Source organism: Cupressus sempervirens, chromosome 6, assembly GCF_028749045.1.
Source record: "Cupressus sempervirens isolate cs-2001-9-10 chromosome 6, ASM2874904v1, whole genome shotgun sequence".
Classification (NCBI taxonomy): Eukaryota; Viridiplantae; Streptophyta; class Pinopsida; order Cupressales; family Cupressaceae; genus Cupressus; species Cupressus sempervirens.
The window spans coordinates 278,490,368-278,516,456 of record NC_143123.1 but is presented as its reverse complement, the minus strand read 5'-3'; the positions used below and the strand labels follow the sequence as shown (position 1 = coordinate 278,516,456).

Below are 26,089 nucleotides of genomic sequence, written 5' to 3'. Positions count from 1 at the left end.
GCTTGTATGGTTAGCTCAAACTCACAATGTGTTTGGTATATAGATAGTGGGGCATCATTTCATATGACAAGAGTTAGAGAGTACTTATCAGTTACAAGGAGGACACCAACATCCAGATATCAATGGGAAACTTGTCCAAACTCAACCCAGTTGGGAAAGGGACTATTCAGTTTTAGAGGGAGAATAGAAAGATAATTCCACTTCATGATGTGTTCCATGTGCTAGGCTTAGGTATGAATTTGATTTCTATATTTGTTCTTTAGGATGTGGGTATAATGTACTCTTTAGAGGAACAAATGTGTTGATTAAGCACAAGGATTGGAAATCACCCATAACTATTGGAGTTAGGAGTGGTCGCCTTTATAGATTGCAGTTTGATACTCTTAAGGCACTCATGAGTAGCAGTAATCCTAGAGATCTTGGAGAGCTATGGCATAGGAGGATGGGCCATATTCATCATGGAGCACTTAAATTGCTTCGTGAGATAGTGACAGGTGTGCTAGAGGTAAGCACAGAGCATGATGATGTATGTAAGGGATGTGTGTTGGGGAATTTAGCAAAAACATCTTTTCCAAGGAGTGACACAAGATCTGAGGGTGTTCTTGATCTAGTACATTCAACGAAATCTCTAGAGGATACAAGTACTATGTTACTTTTATTGATGATTTCTCCAGGAAGACCTAGATATACTTCTTGAAGACCAACGATGAGGCTTTCAATTGATTCCAAGAGTTCAAGGCTCTTGTGGAAAATTCAACAAGAAGGAAGAGAAAGGTTCTTCAGTCAGATAGTAAAGGTGAGTACAAAGGGAATGTCTTCCAAGAGTTATGTACTACAAAAGGAATCAAGAGAGAGTGTATTGTTCCTTACAATCCACAACAAAATGGAGTTGCTAAGAGGAAGAATAGTTCTATATTAGAGGCAGCAAGGGCTATGTTGCATGACAAGGACATGCCCCGTTACTTATGGGCAGAGGCGTGTAGTACACTAGTCTACATTCAAAATAGAGTTCCACACAAGGTGTTAGGGAAGATGATAGCAAAGGAGGCTTTCACAGGGAAGAAGCCAGATGTTGGTCACTTTAGGATTTCCAGGAGTTTGGCATATTGTCATATTACTGGAGATACACATACGAAGTTAGATCAGACTGTAGAGAGGGGGTACTTTGTTGGGTACAGTGAGACCTCAAAGGCATATAGGATTTTCATTCCAGGGACTAAAAGGATTATTGTCAGACATGATGTCAAGTTCATGGAGTACAAGGCATTCAGGAGATCTAGAGATTTGCCTACAGATGATCAAAGTGAGCAACCAACAGAAGCTCCAAGGCCAAGCCAAGGGTAGCAAAGCTCAAAGTACAATTACCAATACAAGTGTAGGCCTAGATAGTGAATATTCACAAAGTACGGAGCAGCAGGTGCAACAAGATATGCATCTAGAGGATTTAGAGGTTGACATTTCATCCTCTACAGTTGGCAGCAAAAACCATGACGATCCAGATACACAAAGGGATACTTAAAAGTTTGTGGGAGCTCCTAGGAAGAGTACTAGACAACAGAGACAACTAGCCAAGTTCAATGACTATGTGGCATAGTTAGTCAGTTGGTAGATAGTGAGCCTTCTAGCTATTAAGAGGCTACAAAGCATCAAGTATGGCGAGATGCTATGGTTGAGGAGTATTCCTCAATAATGTAGAATGATGTGTGGGAGGTAGTTCCTAGACCAATAGATAGAGCAATAGTTTGATCACATTGGATCTATACAATAAAGCATGGTGCAAATGGTAGCATCGAGAAATAAAAGGCAAGGTTCGTGGCCAAGGGGTTCTCTCAAGAGGGAATAGACTACGAGGAGACATTTGCTCCAGTGGCCAGGTATACTTCTATAAGAGTTGTGATCTCATTTGTAGCACAGATGGGATGGCAGATCTATCAACTGGATGTCAAGACAGCATTCCTTAATGGTGAGTTAAAGGAGGAGGTATACATAGAGCAACCAGAAGGCTTTATAGCACACAGTAAAGAGACCCGTGTGTGCAAATTAAAGAAAGCCTTGTACGGACTCAAATAGGCTCTATAGAGCATGGTATGAGCGCATTGATACATAGTTGCAAGGAATGAGCTTTGTGAAGAGTGAAGTGGATGCTAACCTCTACTACTTGGTGGTTGGGGGTGAGATTCTCATTCTTGTTCTTTATGCAGACAACTTGTTTCTTACAAGTTCACTAGGGCTCATAGAGGATTGCAAGAGGCACCTTGATAAAGAGTTTGAGATAAAGGATTTGGGACTTTCTAGGCATGGAGGTATGGCAGACTAATGGAGAGATTTTCCTTGGTCAAGGGAAATATTGCACTGAAATTTTGAAGAGATTTAAGATGGAGGATTGCAAAGCCATGTCTACACCAATGATCACGAAGTGGAGGAAAGTAGATACATCTAAAGAGAAGGATGTACATCCCACCTTATATAGGCAGTTGATTGGTTCGCTTATGTTTTTGGTCAACACTAGGCCAAATATAGCATTTGCAGTAAACACTCTTAGTTAGTTCATCGTTGAACCAAAGAGAATGCATTGGACAATGACCAAACATGTATTGTGTTACTTGCATGGTACAATTGAGTATGGGATTAGATATGTTTGAGGTGAAAGTATCAAGTTGATAGGCTATACTGATGCAGATTGGGTAGGTAGTACAATGGACAAAAGGAGCATTTCATGATGTTGTTTTAGTTTGGGATCAAGAGTTGTATCTTGATTTAGCAGAAAGCAAAAATCTGTGGCTCTAAGTTTAGCAAAAGTAGAATACATAGCACCTAGCATGGTGACATGTAAAGCTATTTGGCTTCAGAAGTTGTTAGTAGCCTTGTTTGGTCAAAAGGTTGAAACTACTATGATACATTGTGACAATCAAAATTGCATCAAGTTGTCTGAGAATCTAGTGTTTCATGATAGGTCTAAACATATAGATATCAAATATCACTTCATCAGAGATTGTGTACAAGGTATTGTTCAGCTACAATACATACCTACAGAAGAGCAAGTAGCAGACATTCTGACGAAGGCTTTGGGGAAAGCCAAATTTATCTTCTTCAAAGATAAGATGGGTGTCATGCAGAACAGCTTCCTCGCTAAGAGGGAGTGTTAATTATTGTTAGTTGGACAGCTGATACTTCTAACTCGAAAATAGCAGTAGTATTTATGGGTAGCTTGGACATTAGTTATGGGTAGTTTGGACAGTTGTTTGTCCACTTGCCGAGAATTACTAAATGTTTGTTATGTGAGGATAATTATGTACTAATTTAGTGATTCCCTTTTGGACACCTTGCAACCAATTCTATTATTGGCTGTTGAGTTGTCTTAATCTTAATCGTTGATTTGATTTAATTTTGGCCATTGGTTTTCCAACAAAGTAGTATAAAAAGGGGTCATTAGGTCATTTGGATAGACAAGTTTTTGGATAAGCATTTTGCATTGATAAAAAATTGTCTTGCAACGTTAACAAGGGCACAATGTTAACGTGGGAATAGCAATGGGGAATATCAACGAGAGCAATTATGAGCTTGTCAAAGTTCTACCAGTGAGAGGCAAAGAATTTTGTATCTCTTGATTTGTTTAAGTTTAATAACACTCCTCATCTGTAGAATTGGTTTTCCCTTGGGGATTTTTCCAAAGACAATTTGTCTGAAAGTGTTCATTGTGTTGTGAATTTCTTTTCGTATTTTTATTGGTGAAGTTGTAATTGTATTATTTTTCGATATTAGTTGGAAATTTATTTCCAGTAGTTTAAATCGTTTAGGATAGGAGATTAATAATCAGCGACTACAATAGTGTTAATTTTCACACCTTGAAACTTTTCTCTTTCTCTCAAAGAAAGTGTCAAGTTGTTATATATGATGAAGAAGGGAAGCCCCAATACCGACTTGCAACCTTCATAAAAATATAGAAAACAATCTACACAATATAGCTTTGGGTATATGTTGAAATATAAAATATGGAAGCACCTATTTAGACCTGCAAATTTAGCCAATGGCAAATGTCACATATAATAACTCGATAAGTTACATAATAGGGTACATCATCAAATCATACTTACAAATAAAGAATCTTATTATCACATAATCCTTCACTAATTTCAATTCATACTTGCAAATAAAGAAACTTATTAAGTTATAACATAAACCTTTACTAATTTGAACAAAATCTAGCAGCATCCTCACTAAACTAATACATAGAGTAAATGGGCAAATCAGGTCATAACATACAATACTATGTTGTGCCACAATTCCAAAATAAAGATTCATATTTAAACCATTGCAATGACTCGATAATTTCCCAATAATGCAAAAGATTTGTATGTAAACATTCCAGTGCTTGCTTCTTTGTTTCAAATATTATGTTTAGAGGTAAGTGAAGACACCATTAAAATCATTGCAATGACAACATTTTCCTAACAATAAAGATTGAAATTTAAACCATTGTAACAAAATAATTTTCCTAAAATACCAAAGGTACATATATAAGCATTTCAGTGTTTGCTTCCTTGCTACACATTTCCAAGTGGGAAGTAAAGGAACCAGTTTAAACCATCGCAAATGATGCAATAATTTTTCCACACAAGATTCATAAATAGGAGCTCCAGTGCTTGTTCCTTGCTACAAATAAGTTTAAAGGTAAGTACAGACATTAACATACAAATAATGAAATTGCCATACTTCTTGCTCACCATCAGCCATGGCTGTGCCAAATGCCTAGATATACCAGTTATGACAATGATGTCTTGCAATTTGAGCATCACCGATTTACAGAAATCGTCAATGGATAAAGCATCTAATCATGAATTCATACGTTTGACAATGAGATATTGAAATTAAAGGCATGAACCCTTATTATAACAATTATTATTGCAATGATATGTTCTTATGTTTTTGGTGTAGCCTAATTATATGGTAAGTAAAATCTCTCCCCTCATCACATCAACATAAATCAGGTATAATCCATCTCAATCAATTCCAAATGCAATAACTCCATGATTTACAGCTACATTTATCAATTTAAAGATCTGCAGGGACAATAAACAACAGTGAATCCTATAACAAACAAATACTTAAGGACCGTATTGTATTAATTATTAAAAACCCTTTACTTTTAGCAGTTAGTATAAACTTGAAGACTCGTGCAAACAAATCATTTTCTTGCTTAAAATTTGTCGTCTTGACAAACTCCTTGATTCCTGGTAGCTCGAGGGAATATTTAGTAAAGACAATCAACCTGTGGCATCAGTCAATATATTCTTGATACCAATTACACAGCTCATCCAAAAGAGAGAATGAGAAGTAATGCAATACTGTATAAGTTTTCATTAATAATTTATAATTGGAAGTAATGGCATATTAGCGATTATAATAAATTTACATTTCAACAGATATTGTCAATGAAAATATCACAAATAAGCATTAGTAGATCATTTCCTCAATTTGTGGTTGATATGCCAAATTGCTTATGCATGCCTGGGCCTTTTCACTTGTTCAATGAATGACTCCCATTTTTTATGATCAAGATGGTTCAGATCATCCAACTCTGCTATAGCCAATAAATACTGTGTGAGTTTAACCAATTCTTCATCAGTACCTCGATTCAAATGAGCTTTACGAAAAGGTCTTATTGCAAGCCCATTCTGTGGATTCATGACAAAGTTCCGCTTAAGGTCATCAAACATGATAGTGTTTTGGTGATTGTAGTACTGCAAAAGCATTGCAATATGTAGTAGATTAAATTAAAATCCCAGTTCACTAATCCTAATAAAATCCAAATATGACATGAGCTAAAAATGTAACATATAGCACCTTGGGAAACAATGCCCAAATTAGTCCAAGAGGCTTGCAATCGAAGACACCATGTGAATCAGATTGCACAGTAATCATTGCTAGATGATCAAGAAGTGCTGTAATTTTGTAATTGGGGTTATTGAGTACCCTAAGCTGCTCCATCTTAACCTCAACCCACTTCATGCTAGAGGCAGAAAACAATAAATGATTGGCAATTTGACAACAGAAAATAATGAAATAAGAAAATCAAAAATCTACCCACATATCTAAAAGTAGAGCATAACTTGCATGTAGGGAATTCGATAGACCAATAAACATCTTGTTCTTGTTAATGAGGCACTATAATTAAAAACATTCCTGACCTGGTTGCAGACCATATGATTATATCATATTCCGCATAGGCAGATGTCAAAAATTCATGGAGATCTGCCAAAACAATCCATGAAATGAAACCTCAATTCATAAGTTAAACAAAATCAAATAGCATCACCCTTATTCTCACTTACAAGGACGCATCAACTCCATTGGATTTTCAGCTGTAGATCGATGATCAAATAATGTGTAGTCAATATCCAACACAAGTAGCTTCTTGCCTTCACGACATGGATTAAGTAGTTTGATCTGTCATCCCATGTATTTTTTAAATGTTACAACAAATATCGATTTCCTAAATGGACAGATGAATCCAAGAATAGGGAATAACTTGGCAATGCCAAGCAAAATCACCACATTGCCTACTAAAGAAGTTAGCTGGTTTCAAAGAACTACATTCATGTGTCAATAAAAATCAATGAATAATTACACTAAAGTACATTGGCAGAAACACAGACTGAAATCCTCCTATTGAACATAATAGAATGAAAAGGAACAATCCTGTATTACTAGTCTTACAAAGTTGTGACAATGATCATGATGTCATTATATGTCCTTGAACACAAAGAAGCAAAAAGCTCCAAAAAAGTCCTGATTATACTCTGTTTTTTAACAAATCTTCGCCACAGACAACTTTTCCTCCATTATAAAATCCCATCTTTTTACAAAATAGTTAATTATAATTTAAATCATTTCCTTTGCATTTAAATTGCATCTGAGATCTCTTGCCAACTTGTGAAACCTCAAACTTCCAAAATGGTGAAATATTTTATGAATAGTGTGTTTGTGGATTATTTTTAGGGCACAACTATAAATGGGAGCTTGTTGGGACACACATAGAAGGCACAACTAGTTGCAAATACGCAAGGAGTAGAGAAGTGATGCATTTGAGTCAAAGATGGACAATTTTTTGCTGTAAAACTGCTGCAAATACATTCTATAATGTGACATCATAAATTAGTATTTACACAAAACTCCACCGATGCATACAAAGATGAATAAATTGATAAACAAAATTTTCAATGTGTATATCACAGGGATCTTTCAATTTAACTTAACAAGATACAATCTCATTTTTATTGGGCTTTCATCCAAAGAGTATTTTAATTTTATGACAAGTGAATGGTCTATATTTCGAGGCTATATCTTCACTTGATGTTCAAATTTTGCGTCTATTTTAAAATGGTTGAATGCTATCTATATTAGATGCTACCATTTCTGTAAATAATGTCAATACACTGTCACACATGGTTTTATTTTTTGTCTACTTGATGTCAAATGCTAAAATTTCTAATCTGCAATCTTTCAGTTAAAATTAACAAGATTAACAATATCAAACCTTAATTTGTTTTGGTGAGGCTTACATCCAACTAGATTATATTACTGTTATGACTGGTAAATGGTCTATATTTTGAGCTTATATCTTTGCTGCTTGTGTATAGTTCATATTCTATATCTACATTATCATGGTTTAATTTTTTGTCTACTTGTCTGCACAACGAAATTATCATTGTGAAGTCTGGTTAGTTATTTTGTCCAAAGAACATCTGATGGTCTGTATCTTTTTCTCCAGTGATAGCCTTGTAAAGTAGTTATATGGAAAGAAATAATCTGTTTTCTTGGCTAAATGGTTTGAATTTAATGCTGATTTAGGCTCTCATATCTTTACTTTCTTGATGAGTCTGTCAATGTTATAGTTTCATTTTTTCAAAGTCTCATTACTAGAAGAGAGAAGGTATTTTGTGTAGCTCATCTTTGTCTTCATAACGTTTTATCACCTTCATAACATTTTATCATTCTGTCAAGTTGTACAAAAACCCTTGGCTACATAAAAACATCAGTCTGATGTTTCCATGTAAGTTGTAACCCTGTAGTGCACCAAGATTTCCAATCTTTATGACATCAAAATCATGGTCATTGTGATTTTGTATGCTTATTTTTATATTATGCATATTTATCCTAAATGTTTTTTGTCTTATCTTCTACTTCTACTTTACATGGGTCAATAGTCACTGAATTTGATCATACGGTTTGTTTGGGGTGCCCTCCCTCTTGGTCCTATCATATGATCCATCTGATCCATAAGGCGGGCCTGACCTCTAAATCCTGGTAACTACAGAACTATTCTAACCGGCCACACTTTCCCAAAGTTGTATACTACGACCCTTCGTATCCTTCTTTCTAGCAAGCTTGATTAGTGGAAGGCTAGAGCCAAAGGGCACAAGTTTCAGATAGGATCACCAGACTATGGACCACATCTTCACTCTTCGCACTATCATTGAGGATCACCAGACGAAGGTAATGGTATTTAATTGCCTTGAGAATTCCCATCTTCACTTCACTTCTAAGAGTTTCGAGATTGAGATTGATTCAGCTTATACCTACTTAGGGGTCAAGTTCTCTAGTCCTCATTTCAGCTTGAGGCCTGCTTTGAAGTTGTCTATCTACAAAGGGTTCAATTCCACTGCTCTTCTTGACAGCCAATGCTTCAGACATCGCTTCTAGGACATCTTGTCCAAGATGACACTTCTTGACACTCTTGTGCGTCTCACAGTTCTTTATGGTTTTGTGGTTTGGGAGCCTTCTCTTCTGGAGTTTGATAGGGCCTCTATTGAGCGGGTCTAGATCCTTCTTGTCTAGCAGTTTATCAGATGCAGACAATCCACACCTCACAATATTGTTCTTGCTGAGTTTGGAGCACACCCTTTCATGCTTGACCTTGTCTGGTTCCTTCACCGTCTTCATGGCTTTGCTGACTTCGAGAAGGGTCGCCTATGATATCCATACCTCACCTACTATTTGTCTGAGCCCCTTGCTCTCTTTGCTGCTCCTTCCAATCAGTCTCGCAAGTGGTTGGTTGTGGCCTCTTCCCTCCTAAGTACTATTGGGATTTTGATCGACCACCTTCCCCTGTTTCAGTACTCTTTGAATGCCCCTCTCTACCTTCTCCTTACCAAGCAAAACCTCAACAAATGCATCAAAGATGACATCTATAGATAGTACATTCACACTACTTAGGTCAGCCCTCATGGGGGGCTTCAACCGAAGATAGCTTTTCATGTTGAGTACTTCCTTGAGATTTAGGACAGTATCGTTGTCTACTCTTCGTATACTTCCCGTCACTAATAGTATTCCCTCAAGATTTATCTTGGGTCTTTTAGAGTTGGCTCCCATCATCTCTATATCGAGACTAATCATTTGTTGGTGAGGGGCGACAGGATTTGTCAACTTTGCACTCTTGGTGACGTGGAGTTTGTAGAGCATTTTATCTTCAATTGTCCTATCTAGTATGAGATCAATGACATGCTCTATTGTCTCTTCACAAAGTCTTGTACCATTTTGCCCTTCTTTAGGTACATGGGTCAGCATTGTGTGGCTCTTTATTTTCAAGAGGTTGTTTGCTTGTGGGACCACTCTTTCTAGCACTCCTTATCATATCAACTCATTAACTCTTTCTTTCCGGATATAGTTTGCAACACCAAAAGCCACTTGGACTTGCTTTGTCAGCCTAGATCTGTAAGACCCCGGAGATCTTATTTACAAAGATAGAGACTCAAATCCACTCCCTCTTCCATCTCGAGACACCTTCAGAGGCAACAGACAGTCGGCATCACCCCACTACCACTACTACATCTACATAGTATCCTTATGTTAGGAGGTATTTCTTAGTCTTTTCAGCTTATTAGCTATGTTTGGCGTGGTGGGTTACCATCTTGCCCTTTCCACCCAGCCCCCACCCCTCTAGGTTGTTGAGGTTTTGGTTTGTTCTCTCTCTCTCTCTCTCTCTCTCTCTCTCTCTCTCTCTCTCTCTGTTCCTAGTCACCATTCAGTGGTACTTTTGATTGTTCTTCCTTTGTTATTCCTCTAGTCCCTTTGACCCATTTGTGGTCAATCATTGGGCATAAATAAATTATATCTTATCTAAGGATAACACAAGGAGTGAACAAAAGTTGAAAGAGGAGGTTAGGGCATCAAATCCACACCACTAGAGGTAAGTTTTTCATTTTGTATTTGTTTCGGATTTTTTCATGTTTTCCAGCACATAGGGAGGGCAGCACGGGTTTATTTCTTTTACTTTTGAAATCGCAGCTCTCTTTGACATTCTTATAAATATAAAGTCATGAACAACAATGGGAATGGTGGGAGTACTGATAGCAGGGATTAAAGTTGGAAGAAAAAAACTCAAAGAACAAGAACTAGAAGTATGGAAGCCATAGAGGGTCTTCAGGGAGTGTGAGTGTAGCAAGGGCAACAAGCTCAAACCCATTTGGATGTCCTTCCAAATTCCTTAATGTTAAGCATATAACCAAGATAAGATACAGGTCTGAAAGTGCAGACCACACTTGACCTTCTCATCCTATATAATACATATGACTTTATATGTATCCTTCCTCTCATGAGACAATGACTTCCTAGAAGGTTATATGTTATTGAAACTAATTTAAAACACTATGTGTGTGTTAGTAATTAATGATAACCAACCATGTAAATCGCCGATTTATGGAAGAGGCATATGGGCCAACTTAGGCAAGAGACATGCCCATTCAAGTATCATGTCCTTTAGTCAGGTATATAGGAAGGTTAGTAATAGAGTTTGAAGGACACACATTACACAATTAAGTTTGTTTCTTCAAGCAATATCATCCCACTGATCTATTGCATAAATATATAACATTCTGATTAGAAGTATAAGTGACAACTTCTTCAATATTCAGATTATTAAGAAGACCACTCTCAGCAACCAAGGACTGAAATTAAAGTCTGATTCAAAGGATACAGAATTTACAGAATCTTTACATGGTATTAGAGCTCTAGTAGTCGAACCTAGGCTCTGCAAAATTCAGTTATCAGACTTCATTAATATCTAGCAACTATCTTCTATCTTCAATGGCATGCACAATCACACTCAAGGACAAGTTTGATGGGAAAGAACACTTTGATCCCTGGAAATTCAAAATCATGATGATTCTTGAAGAGAATGATGTAAAACAATTTGTTGATGGAGCATCCAAACAACCTCCATTTGAACCTCACAAATCTATCTAGAGCAGAGGAAATAGAAAAGCCATTCAAATCATTTTAGATGGAGTAAAAAATGATATCTTACCCATGCTTACAAAACATCAAACTGCATTTGATATGATGAATACATTACGAAATGCATATGAGGTAAACAATGCAACTAGGGTTCTCACACTGAAAAGACAACTAAATCACATTCAGATAAAGAAAGAAGAATCAATAAATTCTTACTTCCTAAGGGTTGCCAGCATTAGAGATGAACTATCAAGTATAGGAACCATCATTAGTGATACAGAATTAATACTAATGGCTATAGATGGATTCCCAGATTCATGGGAGACATTTGCACAAGGAATAAGTGCCAAAGATAATCTTTCGGACTTCAATAGACTTAAGAACAAGTGTCTTCAAAAAGAATCCAGAAAGCTAAAGAAAGGAGGGAAACTGAAAACAAAAGATGAAGAACTTCATGTTCTTAATACAAACTCCTATAAAGGCAAAAAGAAGCATTTCAAGAAGAAAAAGGGAAATCAAAAGAATGGGAAACCCAAGAAAGATCTATCTAAAAAAAGTGATTCAAATGTGAGAAATTCAGACACTACAGATCAAATTGTCTTGAAAATTCTAAACAAGAAGCAAACTATACAAATGTCAGTAGGGAAGAAGATACTATGATCCTGAGAACCGTGTTTTGTACTCCTCACTATCAAATGAAATTTCAAATAAAGCATGGGTAATTGATAGTGACTCTTCTAGACATAACGGGATACAAAGAAACACTAGACTCTTTATCAGAGAAGGTGAACGGTGAAGTTACCATTGGTGATAATTTTGCACACTCCATTGAAGGAATTGGAAATTGCACCTTGAAACTAAAAAACAAGAAATACTCTTCCTCTCAAAGGTGTACTCTACATACCAGGGATTAAAAGAAATATAATCTCAATTACAGCACTTGAAGATGATGGGCATAATGTTGCATTCATAGATGGCAAAGTATTAACTTGGGCAAAGAACTCCTCAATCAAGAAAGCGAAGTTGATTGGTTAGAGAAAAGGATACTTGTATGAATTGAATACAGAATCTAGTCGACCTATTTAAGCCTTAGTTCATGAAGCTGCATACGTAAATGAAATATGGCACAAAAGATTGAGGCATCTAAATTTCAAAACCTTATGAACTATGGAGAAGATGGTTACTGGATTACCTAAACTAAATAAAGACCACTCAAGCATATGCGAAGGGTGCGCTCTGGGTAAGAACACCAAAAGTCCATTTCATGATAGTACTAGGAAAACAAATAATGTTTTGGAATTGATTCATTCAAATTTATGTGGACCTATGTTTGTTCCTTCTCTTGGAGGAATCTGGTATTATATTTTGTTCATAGATGACTTCTCTACAAAAACATGGATTTACTTCTTAAAATGCAAAGAATCAGAAGAAATCCTAAAGAGATTTAAGGAATTCAAAACATTAAATGAAAACTTTTCAGAGCATAAAATTAAAACCCTTAGAACTGATAACGGAGGAGAATATACCTCAGACTTGTTTAAAAGGTTTTGTAAAGAATCAGAGATTAAGAGGGAGGACATTGTTCCTTATAATCTAGAACAAAACGGGGTAGCAAAAAGAAATAATAGGACAATTATAGAAGCTGCTAGAGCTATGATTTTGATCAAAATCTAGAATATTATATTTGGACAGAAGCCTCTTGTACTATTGCATATATTCAAAACAGAAGCCCTCACTCCTATCTTAAAGATAAAACTCCTGAAGAAGCATTTACTAAGGTAAAACCCAATATAAGTCATCTTAGAATTTTTGGGTATCTCGTATATATCCATGTTCCAAAAGAAAAGAGAACCAAGTTGGAACCCTCTGGGAGGAAAAGTATTTTTGTAGGGTATAGCGAAACACATAAGGCATATAGGATTTTCATACCTGGACAAAAAAGTATCGAACTTAGTAGGAATGTAATTTTTGAAGAAGATCTTGCATTCAAAAGAGCCCTAAGTTCTGAAGAACCTTCTCCTTTATCTAGTTCTAAAAGAAATAATGAATCTGGGTCCTAGCGGGAGAACTTAGAAGAAATTGAAGATGAAATTCACAATCTAAACCTTGAAGAAACTCAAAATTCAAAGAAAAGACCACTTTGGGCTATTAAAACAATCGAGGTAGCTCAAGACTTTGCTGCACCTTCCAAAACAGAACCAACCAATCCTTCTGATGCTATTAAACAGATAGCTTGGAAAGAAGCTATGACAAAAGAATAGCAATCTATTATGAAAAATGATGTTTGGGAAATTGTTCCAAGACCTAAGGGAAAATCTGTTGTTTCTTCCAAGTGGATATTTAAAATAAAGCATGCTACTAACGGTAGCATTGAAAAGTATAAAGCTAGATTTGAAGCCAGAGGATTTTCTCAGAAGAAAGGGATTGATTATGAAGAAACCTTTGCTCCTGTTGCCAGATATACCTCCGTAAGAGCAGTCTTAGCAATTGCAGCATCGAAGGGATGGAAAGTACATCAGATGAATGTAAAAATAGCATTCCTAAATGGAAAGATTACAGAAGAAGTATATCTGGAGCAACCTGAAGGATTTGAAACTCATGATCCTAACACTTTTTTTTGCAGGCTCAAGAAAGCTCTCTATGGGCTTAAACAGGCTCTCGGGGCCTAGTATGAAAGAATTGATAAGTATCTCACCAGCTTAGGATTCTCCAACAAATGATGTTGATCCAAATCTATATTATATAAGAGATAAAGATGATATGGTAATTCTAATACTGTATGTTGATGATTTACTAATAACAGATGATGATCATCTCATAGATCAACACAAGAAATATCTAACTAGAGAATTTGAAATGAAAGATTTGGGACTTCTTCATTACTTCCTATGACTGGAAGTATGGCATAATTCTGACAGTATCATACTTAATCAAGGGAAGTATACATCAAACATTTTGAAGAGATTTGGAATGTGGAATTGCAAACCTATGTCTTCTCCAATGGAGACTAATCTACATAAACTTAAGGAAGTAGCAGCAGAATCACCTTCCATAGATTCTACTCTTTACAAACAGATGATTGGGTCCCTTATGTACTTAGTAAATACAAGACCGGATATTTGCTATGCAATTAATGCCTTAAGTCAGTTTATGTGTGAGCCAACGGAGATTCAACTAGTTGCAGTTAAGCACATTATGAGATACTTACAAGGCGCTCTAAATTTTGGACTCAAATACGAGAAGGTTGCTTTAGATTTGCATGGATTCACCGACTCAGACTGGGATGGAAGTGTTAAAGACAGAAAAAGTACTTCAGGATGTTGTTTCAGTTTAGGATCAGCTATGATATCTTGGATATGCAGAAAGCAGTCTTCAGTAGCTCAGAGCTCCACAGAAGCCGCCTCTCAAAAAGCAGTCTGGCTAAGGAAGTTACTTGTGGGATTATTTGGGCAAGCCATGAATCCTACGATTATTCATTGTGATAATCAGAGTTCCATCAAGCTTTCAGTGAATCCAGTTTCTCATGATAGGTCCAAGCATACTGAAATTCCTTACCATTATGTAAGAGATATGGTAGATAGGAGTTCTATAAAATTAGAATACATGATGGGGACACAACCCAAAAACCAGAATAGACACAATAGAAAGGGGGAATTATATTAACTGAGAAAATATGCTGGTACAAACAGTGCAGAGAAAATAAACTCAAAACATGCCCTGCGGGCTTACAATAGCATAAATCTGGAGAATATTTCTCCTTTTAGCACCTCCTCTCAAGCTCCAATCCGAACTGCCTTTTACAATGTCAGAAATCTCCTTAAATAGACCTTGGAGGGTTAAGGACTAGGAGTACATTCTAGAAAGTGCTAGTAGGCATCCACCGACAAAATAGAAGGTTCCGGAAGCTGCGTTAGAAGTCGGTGCAATTCTAGAAGAATCCAGAAACGGTAGCCGAACTTCCGAGAGGCATAACTTTTGAACCGTAACTCCGATTGACGAACCGTTTACATTTTCGGAAAGCTCTCGAAGCGCTCTATAGCCCTATGGACAAGCTTCGCTCGTCCCCCATTTTTTGACCCTTTTCGAGGTCATTTAATGCCCCAAACCTGACTTTGAAGCATTCTTAGGAGGTCTCCAAAACCCGAAAAACTGCAATAACTTTCAAATCGTGGGGCCTTTTGACCTGATTCTTTTTCTGGAATGCTCTAAATCTTAATTACCTTCATCTAGCCAAGTCACACCTTCTAGGTCACCAAAATGATGGCCAAATTGCATGCTCCTATTTTTTCGGGATTTTCAAATGCACTGATAGTTGAACTATGAGAGTTGGAACCTTTATTTGAGCCAAATGGGTATCCAAAAATGTAAAGACATAAAACAGAAACTAAGTCTAAGTACATTTTTTTTTTGGGTGACACAGGATTGCCCTTATACCTCTGGATGCTCCTGCATCAAACACCCAGGGTAGATTGAAAAGTGACCCTGTCACTTTATGGATGGTAGAGGAAATCCCAAATGGGAAACCTCAGCTGCTGAAATCCAAGTTGAGTCCTCGATCGGCCGTCCTTTCCATTTTACCAAATACTCTTCATACTGCCTGTTTCTGGTAGTCCTACCCACACGTTGATCTAGAATGTCTTCTATCTCCTCCTTCTTAGAAGCAGGAATTGGACATGGCTCTAAAACCAGCTCCTCATCAGCACCATCATCATGATACTCTGTCAAATCTGCAATGTTGAAAATGGGAGAAATGTGAATACCATCTAGCAGCTCCACCTCATATGCATTTCCTGAGTTATGTTTCTTCAAAATTTTGCAGGGGCCAAATTTCTTCATTTTCAGCTTGTTGTAAGTACCAACTGGAAATCTTTCTTTTCGTAAGTGCACCATGACAAGATCCCCTACTTGGAATTCCTTATGTCTTCTCCTTGCATCAGCCCTAGCTTTATACTCTTGATTCATCTTGATAATGTGTGCTTGAACCTCCTCATGTAGACGCTTGATGTGTTCAGCAAATTCCTCAGCTTCAGCACTTGTTCTCTCCCCTTGTTCTATCTTCCTCAATTCTGGTGCAGTCCTTGGGCTATTCCCATATACAATTTGAAATGGTGATTTTCCAGTACTCCTATTTACAGAGTTATTATAAGCAAACTCTACCTGTGGTAGAATCAAATCCCATCCCTTGGGCTTATCTCCAACTAAACATCTCAACAAATTGCCCAGACTTCTATTTACCACTTCTGTTTGGCCATCAGTCTGTGGGTGATGCATGGAACTGAATTTCAAGTCTGTTCTCAACTTCTTCCATAATGTCCTCCAGAAATACCCCACAAATTTAGTATCTCGGTCAGAAACTATACTCCTTGGAAGACCATGTAGTCTTACCACCTCTTTGAAAAACAAGTCTGCAATATGGACAGCATCATGAGTTTTGTGGCATGGAATGAAATGTGCCATTTTGGAGAACCTATCAACCACCACGAATACTGAGTCATTACCCCTTTGTGTCCTTGGCAATCCAAGAACAAAATCCATACTTATGTCCTCCCATGGCCTTGATGGAACAGGCAATGGCTGATATAGGCCAGTATTTTGACTAAACCCCTTGGCAACTTGACAAACCTGGCAACTCTGTACAAACTTCTTCACATCCTGTGTAATTTGAGGCCAAAAATAATGTTCTCTAAGAATGGCAATGGTCTTATCCCGACCAAAATGTCCTGCCATCCCTCCACTGTGTTTCTCCTTAATCAGATTTTCCCTCATGGAACTCCTTGGAATGCACAATTGACTACCTTTGAACAACATGCCATCCTGAATCAAATAGTCTAACCACTTGGTTCTATCTATAGCCACAGGTTCTTTACAAGCTTTCCATGCTTCAGCAAAATCAGGATCCTCGGGGTACAAATTCTTGAGTTCATCAAACCCAACTACTTCAACTTGCATTGTTGTAAGCAACGACTGTCTCCTACTTAATGCATCTGCAACCCTGTTAGATTTTCCACTTCTATGCTTCAACACAAATGTATAACTCTGCAAGAATTCTACCCACTTCATATGCCTCTGATTCAATTTACCTTGGCTATTTAGGTATTGTAATGCCTGATGATCAGTATACAAAACAAATTCCTTTGGCAATAAATAATGCCTCCATTTGTTTAAGGCCTGAACTATCGCATAGAACTCTTGATCATAAACAGAATACTTCTTCTTTGCATCATTCAATTTTTCACTAAAATATGCAATAGGCTTACCTTCTTGGCTTAATACAGCCCCAATAGCGCTACCACTAGCATCACAATCCACCTGGAATACTTTTCTGAAATCTGGAAGTGCCAACACAGGGTGTTCAGTCACCTTCTTCTTCAGCAATTCAAAACTTCTCGCAGCTGTTGCAGTCCATTTGAACTCTTTTCTATCCCCTCTTATTGTATCAGTTAGAGGTGCACATATGCCACTGAAATTCTTAATAAACTTCCTGTAAAAACTAACCAGACCATGAAATGATCTTACCTCAGTAGCAGACCTTGGAGTAGGCCATTCCAAGATGGCTTTTACCTTCTCTGGATCCATTTTGAGACCTTCAGGTGATATAACAAATCCCAAATAGACTAACTCCCTTTTTGCAAAGACACACTTCTTTAGATTAATTAACAGTTTCTCTTCCCTTAGCCTTTCAAGGACACTACGAATATGCAGTAAATGTTCTTCCAAAGTCTTGCTGAAAATTAAAATATCATCCAAATAGACAATAACAAATTTTCCCAAGAACTTCTTAAGTACCTCATTCATGAGCCGCATGAAGGTGCTTGGGGCGTTCGTCAATCCAAAGGGCATGACTAACCACTCATAAAGACCCTCCTTGGTCTTGAAGGTTGTTTTCCACTCATCTCCTTCTCGAATCCGTATCTGATGATAGCCACTCTTCAAATCTATCTTTGTGAAGTACTCAGCTCCACTCAAGCAGTCCATAAGATCATCCATCCTTGGCAAAGGAAATCGGTACTTGATGGTTATCCTATTTATAGCTCGAGAATCTGTACACATCCTCCACTCTCCATCCTTTTTTGGTGCGAGTACTGCAGGTACTGCACATGGACTCAGGCTCTCTCGAATCAAGCCCTTCCTCAACAGCTCCTGAACCTGTCTATTTAGCTCCTCTGTTTCAGTAGGAGTCATCCTGTGAGCAGCCTTGTTAGGCAAACTAGCTCCTGGAATCAGATCTATCTGATGACTGATTTGCCTTACTGGTGGCAATCCATCTGGAACGTTATCAGAGATAATATCTCCAAATTTCCCTAGTAAATCTGAAACTTCAAATGGTATTTCACTACTACCTTCTTTATCTTTCCTAGGAATCAAAGCATAGCACATACGCTGATGTTTCATGCCATCTAAAAACTTCCTTCCATCAACAAGACAAATCCTAGCACTGCTACATACCTTTTCACCTTCCTTTTTCATGGGCTTCAATTTGTGGCGAACTCCATCCTTTGTCAGAGAGTATGTGTTTGCATGTCCATCATGTATTGCATGTCTATCAAACTGCCATGGTCTACCCAACAATAGATGGCAAACATCCATCGAAATAACATCACAAAGAACTTCATCATGGTAACTCCCAATTTTGAATTTTACTAAACATTGTTCACTTACCAGGACCTTATGATCATCTTTTACCCAAGAAATCCGATAGGGCTGGGGATGTTTCTCCCTCTTGAGCTTCAGCTTAGAGACCATCTCTTCTGATACCAGGTTATCAGTGCTACCACCATCAATGATCACATCACAACATTTATCCTCACACTTGCATCTGGTACGGAACAAACTCCTCCGTTGCCCTGGTTCATTCTCACCACTTAGTAGGACTCTTTCATTTACCAAGGCCTCTCCTCTTTCTGCATCCTCTGAATGTGATGATTGTGCATCCTCATCCACATGAGCAACCCTAGCTTGGCCCTCAGCTCTCCTATCTGTCCTTCCTTGTCGTTGAGGGCATTCAAAGGCACGATGGCCTTCTTCATTGCAATGGAAATAGGTACCACGGAAGCCTCCTCTTCCTTGCCCACGTCCTCTACCTCTTCCTCTTTGATTTCCAAAATCTTGATCACGGGAGCGATTGAAACTCTCATTCCTCTGGTTCCTGCTAGTACCCTCATCTTCATTTTTCTTTTGAGTTTCATTGCGGCCTCCAGATGATCTACCGCTTCCCCTTCCTCCTTGACCACGCCCTCTTTGTCTTCCTTCAAACCTTTTACTCAGCTTCTCTTCAACTCGTAGGGCAAACTGGTATGCTTCTTCAACGCTGGTCATTCTTACCAGACTTAATTCCTCCTGGATGCTAGGTCGCAACCCACTGATATAACGAGCAACCTTCTCCTTATTTGCTTCTGCATGCCCCGCTCTAATCAGGAGTCGGTAAAACTCCTCTGTATATTCTTGGACTGATCTTCCTGCTTGTTTTAACCCATGCATCTTCTTAAACAGATCAAGCTCGTAGTCCACAGGAATGAACTGCTTCTTCAATTTGTCCACCATGCGATCCCATCTTGTGATCTTCTCCTTTCCTCTTCTAAGTCTTTCCAGTTGAACCTCTTGCCACTAGATTTTGGCATGGCCTTTTAGTTTGGCCTTTGCAAACTTAACCCTATCTGGGTCCCTTATATCCTCATACTCAAAGTATTCGTCCAGTTCATTGATCCAATCGATCAACTCATCTGGTTTCAAATTTCCCGAAAATATACCCACTTCAATTGTAGGTCTTTTCCCAAACCTAGAAATGGCCCTAAAAAGCCTTTCCTCTACAGGATTCAGAACTTCCCCGTCAACTTCCATTACTTCCTCTTCATTGTCATCCTCACTATTGTCATCTGCGGCAATATTTGCTCCTCTACGAAGCTCCTCTTGCAATGCTTGTACCTGTCTCTGGAGGGCTCTAACCTCCTCAGGATCAACAGCTCTGGCCCTTCCACCACGCTCTCTTCGTGGAGGCATCTTCTAACTCGAACCCACAACCACACAGTCCTGGTGCAAACTGCCTCACAGTCGGCGCTCTGTCTACACACTCAAGAAAACCGGCTCTGATACCACTTGATGGGGACACAACCCAAAAACCAGAATAGACACAATAGAAAGGGGAAATTATATTAACTGAGAAAATAAGCTGGTACAAACAGTGCAGAGAAAATAAACTCAAAACATGCAGAGCACTTGATGGGGACACAACCCAAAAACCAGAATAGACACAATAGAAAGGGGGAATTATATTAACTGAGAAAATAAGCTGGTACAAACAGTGCAGAGAAAATAAACTCAAAACATGCCCTGCGGGCTTACAATAGCATAAATCTGGAGAATATTTCTCCTTTTAGCACCTCCTCTCAAGCTCCAATCCGAACTGCCTTTTACAATGCCAGAAATCTCCTTAAATAGACCCTGGAGGGTTAAGGACTAGGAGTACATTCTAGAAAGTGCTAGTAGGCATCTACCGACAAAATAGAAGGTTTCGGAAGCTGCGTTAGAAGTCGGTGCAATTCTAGAAGAATCCAGAAACGGTAGCCGAACTTCCGGGAGGCATAACTTTTGAACCGTAACTCCGATTGACGAACCGTTTACATTTTCGGAAAGCTCTCGAAGCGCTCTATAGCCCTATGGACCAGCTTCGCTCGTCCCCCATTTTTTGACCCTTTTCGAGGTCATTTAATGCCCCAAACCTGACTTTGAAGCATTCTTAGGAGGTCTCCAAAACCCGAAAAACTGCAATAACTTTCAAACCGTGGGGCCTTTTGACCTGATTCTTTTTCTGGAATGCTCTAAATCTTAATTACCTTCATCTAGCCAAGTCACACCTTCTAGGTCACCAAAATGATGGCCAAATTGCATGCTCCTATTTTTTCGGGATTTTCAAATGCACTGATAGTTGAACTATGAGAGTTGGAACCTTTATTTGAGCCAAATGGGTATCCAAAAATGTAAAGACATAAAACAGAAACTAAGTCTAAGTACTTTTTTTTTTTTGGTGACACAGGATTGCCCTTATACCTCTGGATGCTCCTGCATCAATACATTTGCACTGCAGATCAAACAACAAACATACTCACCAAACCTCTATCTAGAGTGAAGATAGAACACTTCAGGAGGAGACTTGGTATGGTTGAGTTGTAATCCATTTGTACTCTTTTAATTATTAATAAAATTATTTTATTTTATTTTGTCAGGCTATTGACTGTTACGGCTCCACCATTTCTATTCATTATTTAAGAGGTGACGATCTCTTAAATAATGTGCTAAACAGTAGAGTTCTAATGTAAGATCTAGATGAGTTTAAGATCGTATTGTGATGTAGACATTGCTATGTCTATGAGTCACAGATTGGATAAAGGAAGAATTTTATTATTCTCCAGGTTTATCCTGTATTCTGGTAAATCTTAAACTCAAGATCGTGTTGTGATACAAAAATAACAGTTTCTATGAGTCACAACTTGGATAAATGAAGAAATTAAATTACTCTTCAAATTTATCCTCTGGCATAGCACAGGTTTACTAATATGACACTATATCATGTGTTATATGATACCACATACTAAGAAGATTCAAACAAATATAGAGTATTAGTTCTTGCTGATTCATTTGTATTGATGTTGCTAGATATGATATCTCTCTGTATGATTATCAGGTTAAGAGGGAGTGTTAAGTATATAACCAAGATAACATACAAGTCTGAAAGTGCAGACCGCACTTGACCTTCTCATCCTATATAATACATATGACTTTATATGTATCTTTCCTCTCATGAGACAGCAACTTCCTAGAAGGTTATATGTTATTGAAACTAATTTAAAACACTATGTGTGTTAGTAATTAATGATAACCAACCATGTAAATCGTCGATTTATGGAAGAGGCATATGGGCCGACTGAGACAAGAGACATGCCCATTCAAGTATCATGTCCTTTAGTCGGGTATATAGGAAGGTTAGTATTGTAGTTTGAAGGACACACATTACACAATTAAGTCTGTTTCTTCAAGCAATATCATCCTACCCATCTATTGCATAAATCTATAACATTCAAATCAGAAATATAAGTGACAACTTCTTCAATATTCAGATTATAAAGAAGACCATTCTCAGCAACCAAGGACTGAAATTAAAATCTGATCCAAAGGATACAGAATTTGCAGAATCTTTACACTTAAAACCTATGCAAAAGGCTCATTCAACCCCAAAAGACCTACATACAATTTGCTACAAGAATTGATAAAAAAGAGGGAAAAAATCAAGGGATGGGCAAGTATGGGAGTGCCATTATTGCCCCAAACTATAAAGACGGATATACTAGAGTCTATGGTCAACTTTTGTCGATAGGTGGTCAAGGGGTGAAAGGTTGAAAAAAGTTACTCAAGCTGATAAAATTGAGGGAGCTAGATTGCACACAAAAGGGGACACATTAAGTGAAGGGACATAGTTCGGTAGATAAAAGAGGTGGGATGCAAAGAGTTAACCAATCACTAATAGTCTTTATAGAATGGGTCAACAGAAGTAATTTGTTAAAAATTGAATCAGAAAATGGGCTGTAAACATGGAACAATAGACGTTTAGGCTTCAGCCATATTGCTAAGAAACTCGATAGATTTTTCTTCCAAGGGGATCTTTCTACCTTCCACCTTGGCCTCAAGGACTCCATCCTTCCAAGCTCAATTATCATTATCTAGTGCAATTGATGATACTAGGTGACAAAAAACCAATATGTGTCCCTTTAAATTTGGAAATATGTGGATGGACACATTTTTTTTCAATGTGAAAGAATGCTAGTAGGGAGAGGAGCAAATTTTCGGGTTCTAGTTTTTTTTGCTTTGTAGCAGAGCTAAAATCCATTAAGCAAAAACTTCTAAAGTAGAATTGAGACAATTTCAAGGATATTTCCACAACTATGAAGGAAATAGATGAGGAATTGGAAGCCTTGAATTTGCAGGTAATGGAGAAAGGGATGGACCAAGAAAAATATCATAAAGAGAAAGAACTACTTACAAGATATTAAAATATTTTAGACAAAAAGGAAATCTTTTGGAGATAGAAATCTAAAAAAACTTGGTTGCCAGAGGGTGACAAAAATCCCAATTTCTTTCATAATGTAACTAAACAAAGAAGATATATAATAGAATAAATAAATCCAAAAAATAGGATGGATCAATAACAAAGGACCCGGTGGAGATAGCTCAATATACGATATCCTACTTTCAAGATCGCCTAAAAAATTGGGAGGAATCTTACTGAAGTAATCAACACAACTTTATTGCAAACATCCCTAGAATAGTGACAAAGGAGCAAAATAATATGCCAAGGCAAAAGTTCACTAAAGAAGATATAAAGGCTGCATTAGATCAGCTACATTTAGATAAAACCTAGGCATAAATGGATTCCATTAGTACAGAGTGTTTTGAGGGAGGCACATGAAGGTCTAGCAGGGGACCACATGGGACCCGACACAACTGCACGGAAGGTCCTGCTTGTCGGATTATGGTGGCCCACACTTTACAATGACACATTGGAATGGGTGTTAAGCTATGATACATGCCAGAGAGTCGGCAAACCAAGTGGGACTTGATGCCATTAAACCCTTCCCACGCTTAGAAATTGTTTGAACATAGGGATTGGACTTCGTGGGTCTGCTGAAGGCAAGTAAGCCCTGACGTTGCCGATACATGGTAGTGGCCACTAAATATTTAACAAAGTGGGTAGAGGCACAGGCACTACCAAACAACTCTGCAATAAGCACCGCAAAGTTTTTATATGAGCAGATCATCATGCGGTACGGCATACCCATCTAGTTGACAAGTGACAGAGGTCACTTTGTGAATCACATGATCAGATTACTAATAACTGAATTCAAGATTTTTCATTCGCTGTCGAGTCCATATTACCCAAGAGCCAATGGCTAGGTAGAAGCGACAAACAAAATCCTCGTAACTATCATATATAAATCATGCGGGGTAGAATAGGCAAATTGGGAGGAAAAGTTGCCTTCGACATTATGGGCATACCGCACAACGTTCAAAGTCAATACTGGACAAATGCCATTCCAATTAATGTTTGGGCAAGAGGCCATGGTACCAGATGAATTCATGGTTCCGAGCCTCTGGATTGCAATTGAAAAGACTTGGAGATATGGAAAGCCTGCAAGATTACCTATATCAACTGAACAAATTGGATGAACAAAGCTTAACGATGCAATGGGTGACGAAGGTGGCACAAACTCGTAGCAAGGCATGGCACGATAAACATTTGAAAAGGACGAGGTTCCAGCCAAGCCAACTAGTGCTTCGGTACAATGGCCGCATTGAGATAAAACTGGGGAAATTCAAGGTCAAATGGCTTGGACCATATAAAATCAGAGAAGTTGGTGATAATGGCAATATAAAATTATGGACCTTGGACAGGCAAGAAATTCCTGACGCCATTAATGGATCAAAGATGAAGATCTATCATGAACGGGAAGAAGGCGAGGTAAGGGGTAATACTTGCTGGAAATTAGACTTAAGAAGTTTTAAAATAAAATTAAAAATTTGTAAAATAAAATAAATTAAATTAAAATATTAAAAAAAGCACGAAAAGTGTCCCACGAACATTGCTTTCAAATGCGCCTTGCGAAGACCTTTGAATTGGATAAAAGGAGTGCCTGATGATGATGGATTGAATGCATTTTGTGATTATTTTTCGTAAGACATTTCGCTTTCCCCAGGAACAATTGTTGATTTTAATCAGTTACCAGGAGGACACCTAAGGACAGAGTTTGATGGCAAGGAACTTGGCACAATCTATAGCCATGACCTCTATAGAGCATTTTTTAAAATGTCTATTGGAGAAGGTCCCATCTCATCGAAAGCAAGGCAAGAAATAGGGGAGAATATTGGTCATCTTCTTTCCCGCGCAATTAAAAAGGGAGAGATGATTGGAAAAATTAAGAATTAGAAAAATGAAACACATCGTGGACCACGGAGATGTGAGGGAACAAAGAAAAACACATCGTGGGCTACAGAGAGGAGAGGGAACAAAAACTTTGCCAACAAACACTAGCCACGAGAAAGGAGAAAGAAATAAAAAGCATTGCCCTCCAAGGGAAAAAGGACATTGCTGCAAGGAAGGGGAAGAAGGACGCACTCCTTAGGTATTGATTACAACACAAGGTATTGTGGGAGCTGGGATAACAAGGTGCCACGGGAGCTGGGAAAGACAAATGTATCAAAGGGGTTGAAGCAAGACGTGCCACAAAAAAGTAAAAGCGAAGCAACAACATGGAGTAACCCTAACTATTTTTGTTGCAATAAAGACAAAACAAGAAACTGTTAATCAATTGGAGTATGCAGTCTGCAAGGAAAAAGAGATAGTGGAAAGATCAGTAGACGGAGACTAGTACCAAGATGGACAAGAATGCAAGAGTATTGGCCTCAGGAGTCTGGGTTGCAGGGCTAAGAGCATCGAGTAGCAAGAAGCATAAGGTGCGTCCTAAACTGGAGCCATCCGCACAGAAGGCCGACATTTCTCATCTCACAGTACAATTTGAAGGGTTGAATGGCAGTGAGTGCTACAGACAGTGGCAAGAAACAACTGACACATACCTCATCAAACAAATACTAATCTGTGTGCAAGTACATTGGGCGATTCAACTTCTAGTGTTTTCCATACCACTGTTTGAGACGATATTAAGAGCTATGATTGAAACATACAACAAACACAGCAAAACAAGTACATTCACATACAAGAAGCATTGTCTCAAGGTCTCGTTTAAAGCCCATGACTTCACTAGGGTTCTTGGCATTCCTGGCTAAGGAGGCTGCAAAGTGGTAACTATGA

At 38.0% G+C, this 26,089-nt stretch overlaps 1 protein-coding gene across 1 annotated transcript in view; it reads right to left on the bottom strand.

The window, feature by feature from the left end:
• Positions 1-5,102: 5,102 nt before the first annotated feature.
• Positions 5,103-26,089, bottom strand: part of LOC149552308 (ubiquitin family protein) — a 96,236-nt gene continuing 75,249 nt past the window's right edge. The window contains exons 3-6 of the mRNA XM_089787829.1: positions 6,333-6,447; positions 6,189-6,252; positions 5,845-6,010; positions 5,103-5,741 (exon numbers count right to left, since the gene is read on the bottom strand). Coding sequence (XP_089643955.1) covers positions 5,499-5,741; positions 5,845-6,010; positions 6,189-6,252; positions 6,333-6,447 — 588 coding nt within the window. The 3' untranslated portion in view covers positions 5,103-5,498. The remainder of the gene's footprint in view (positions 5,742-5,844; positions 6,011-6,188; positions 6,253-6,332; positions 6,448-26,089) is intronic.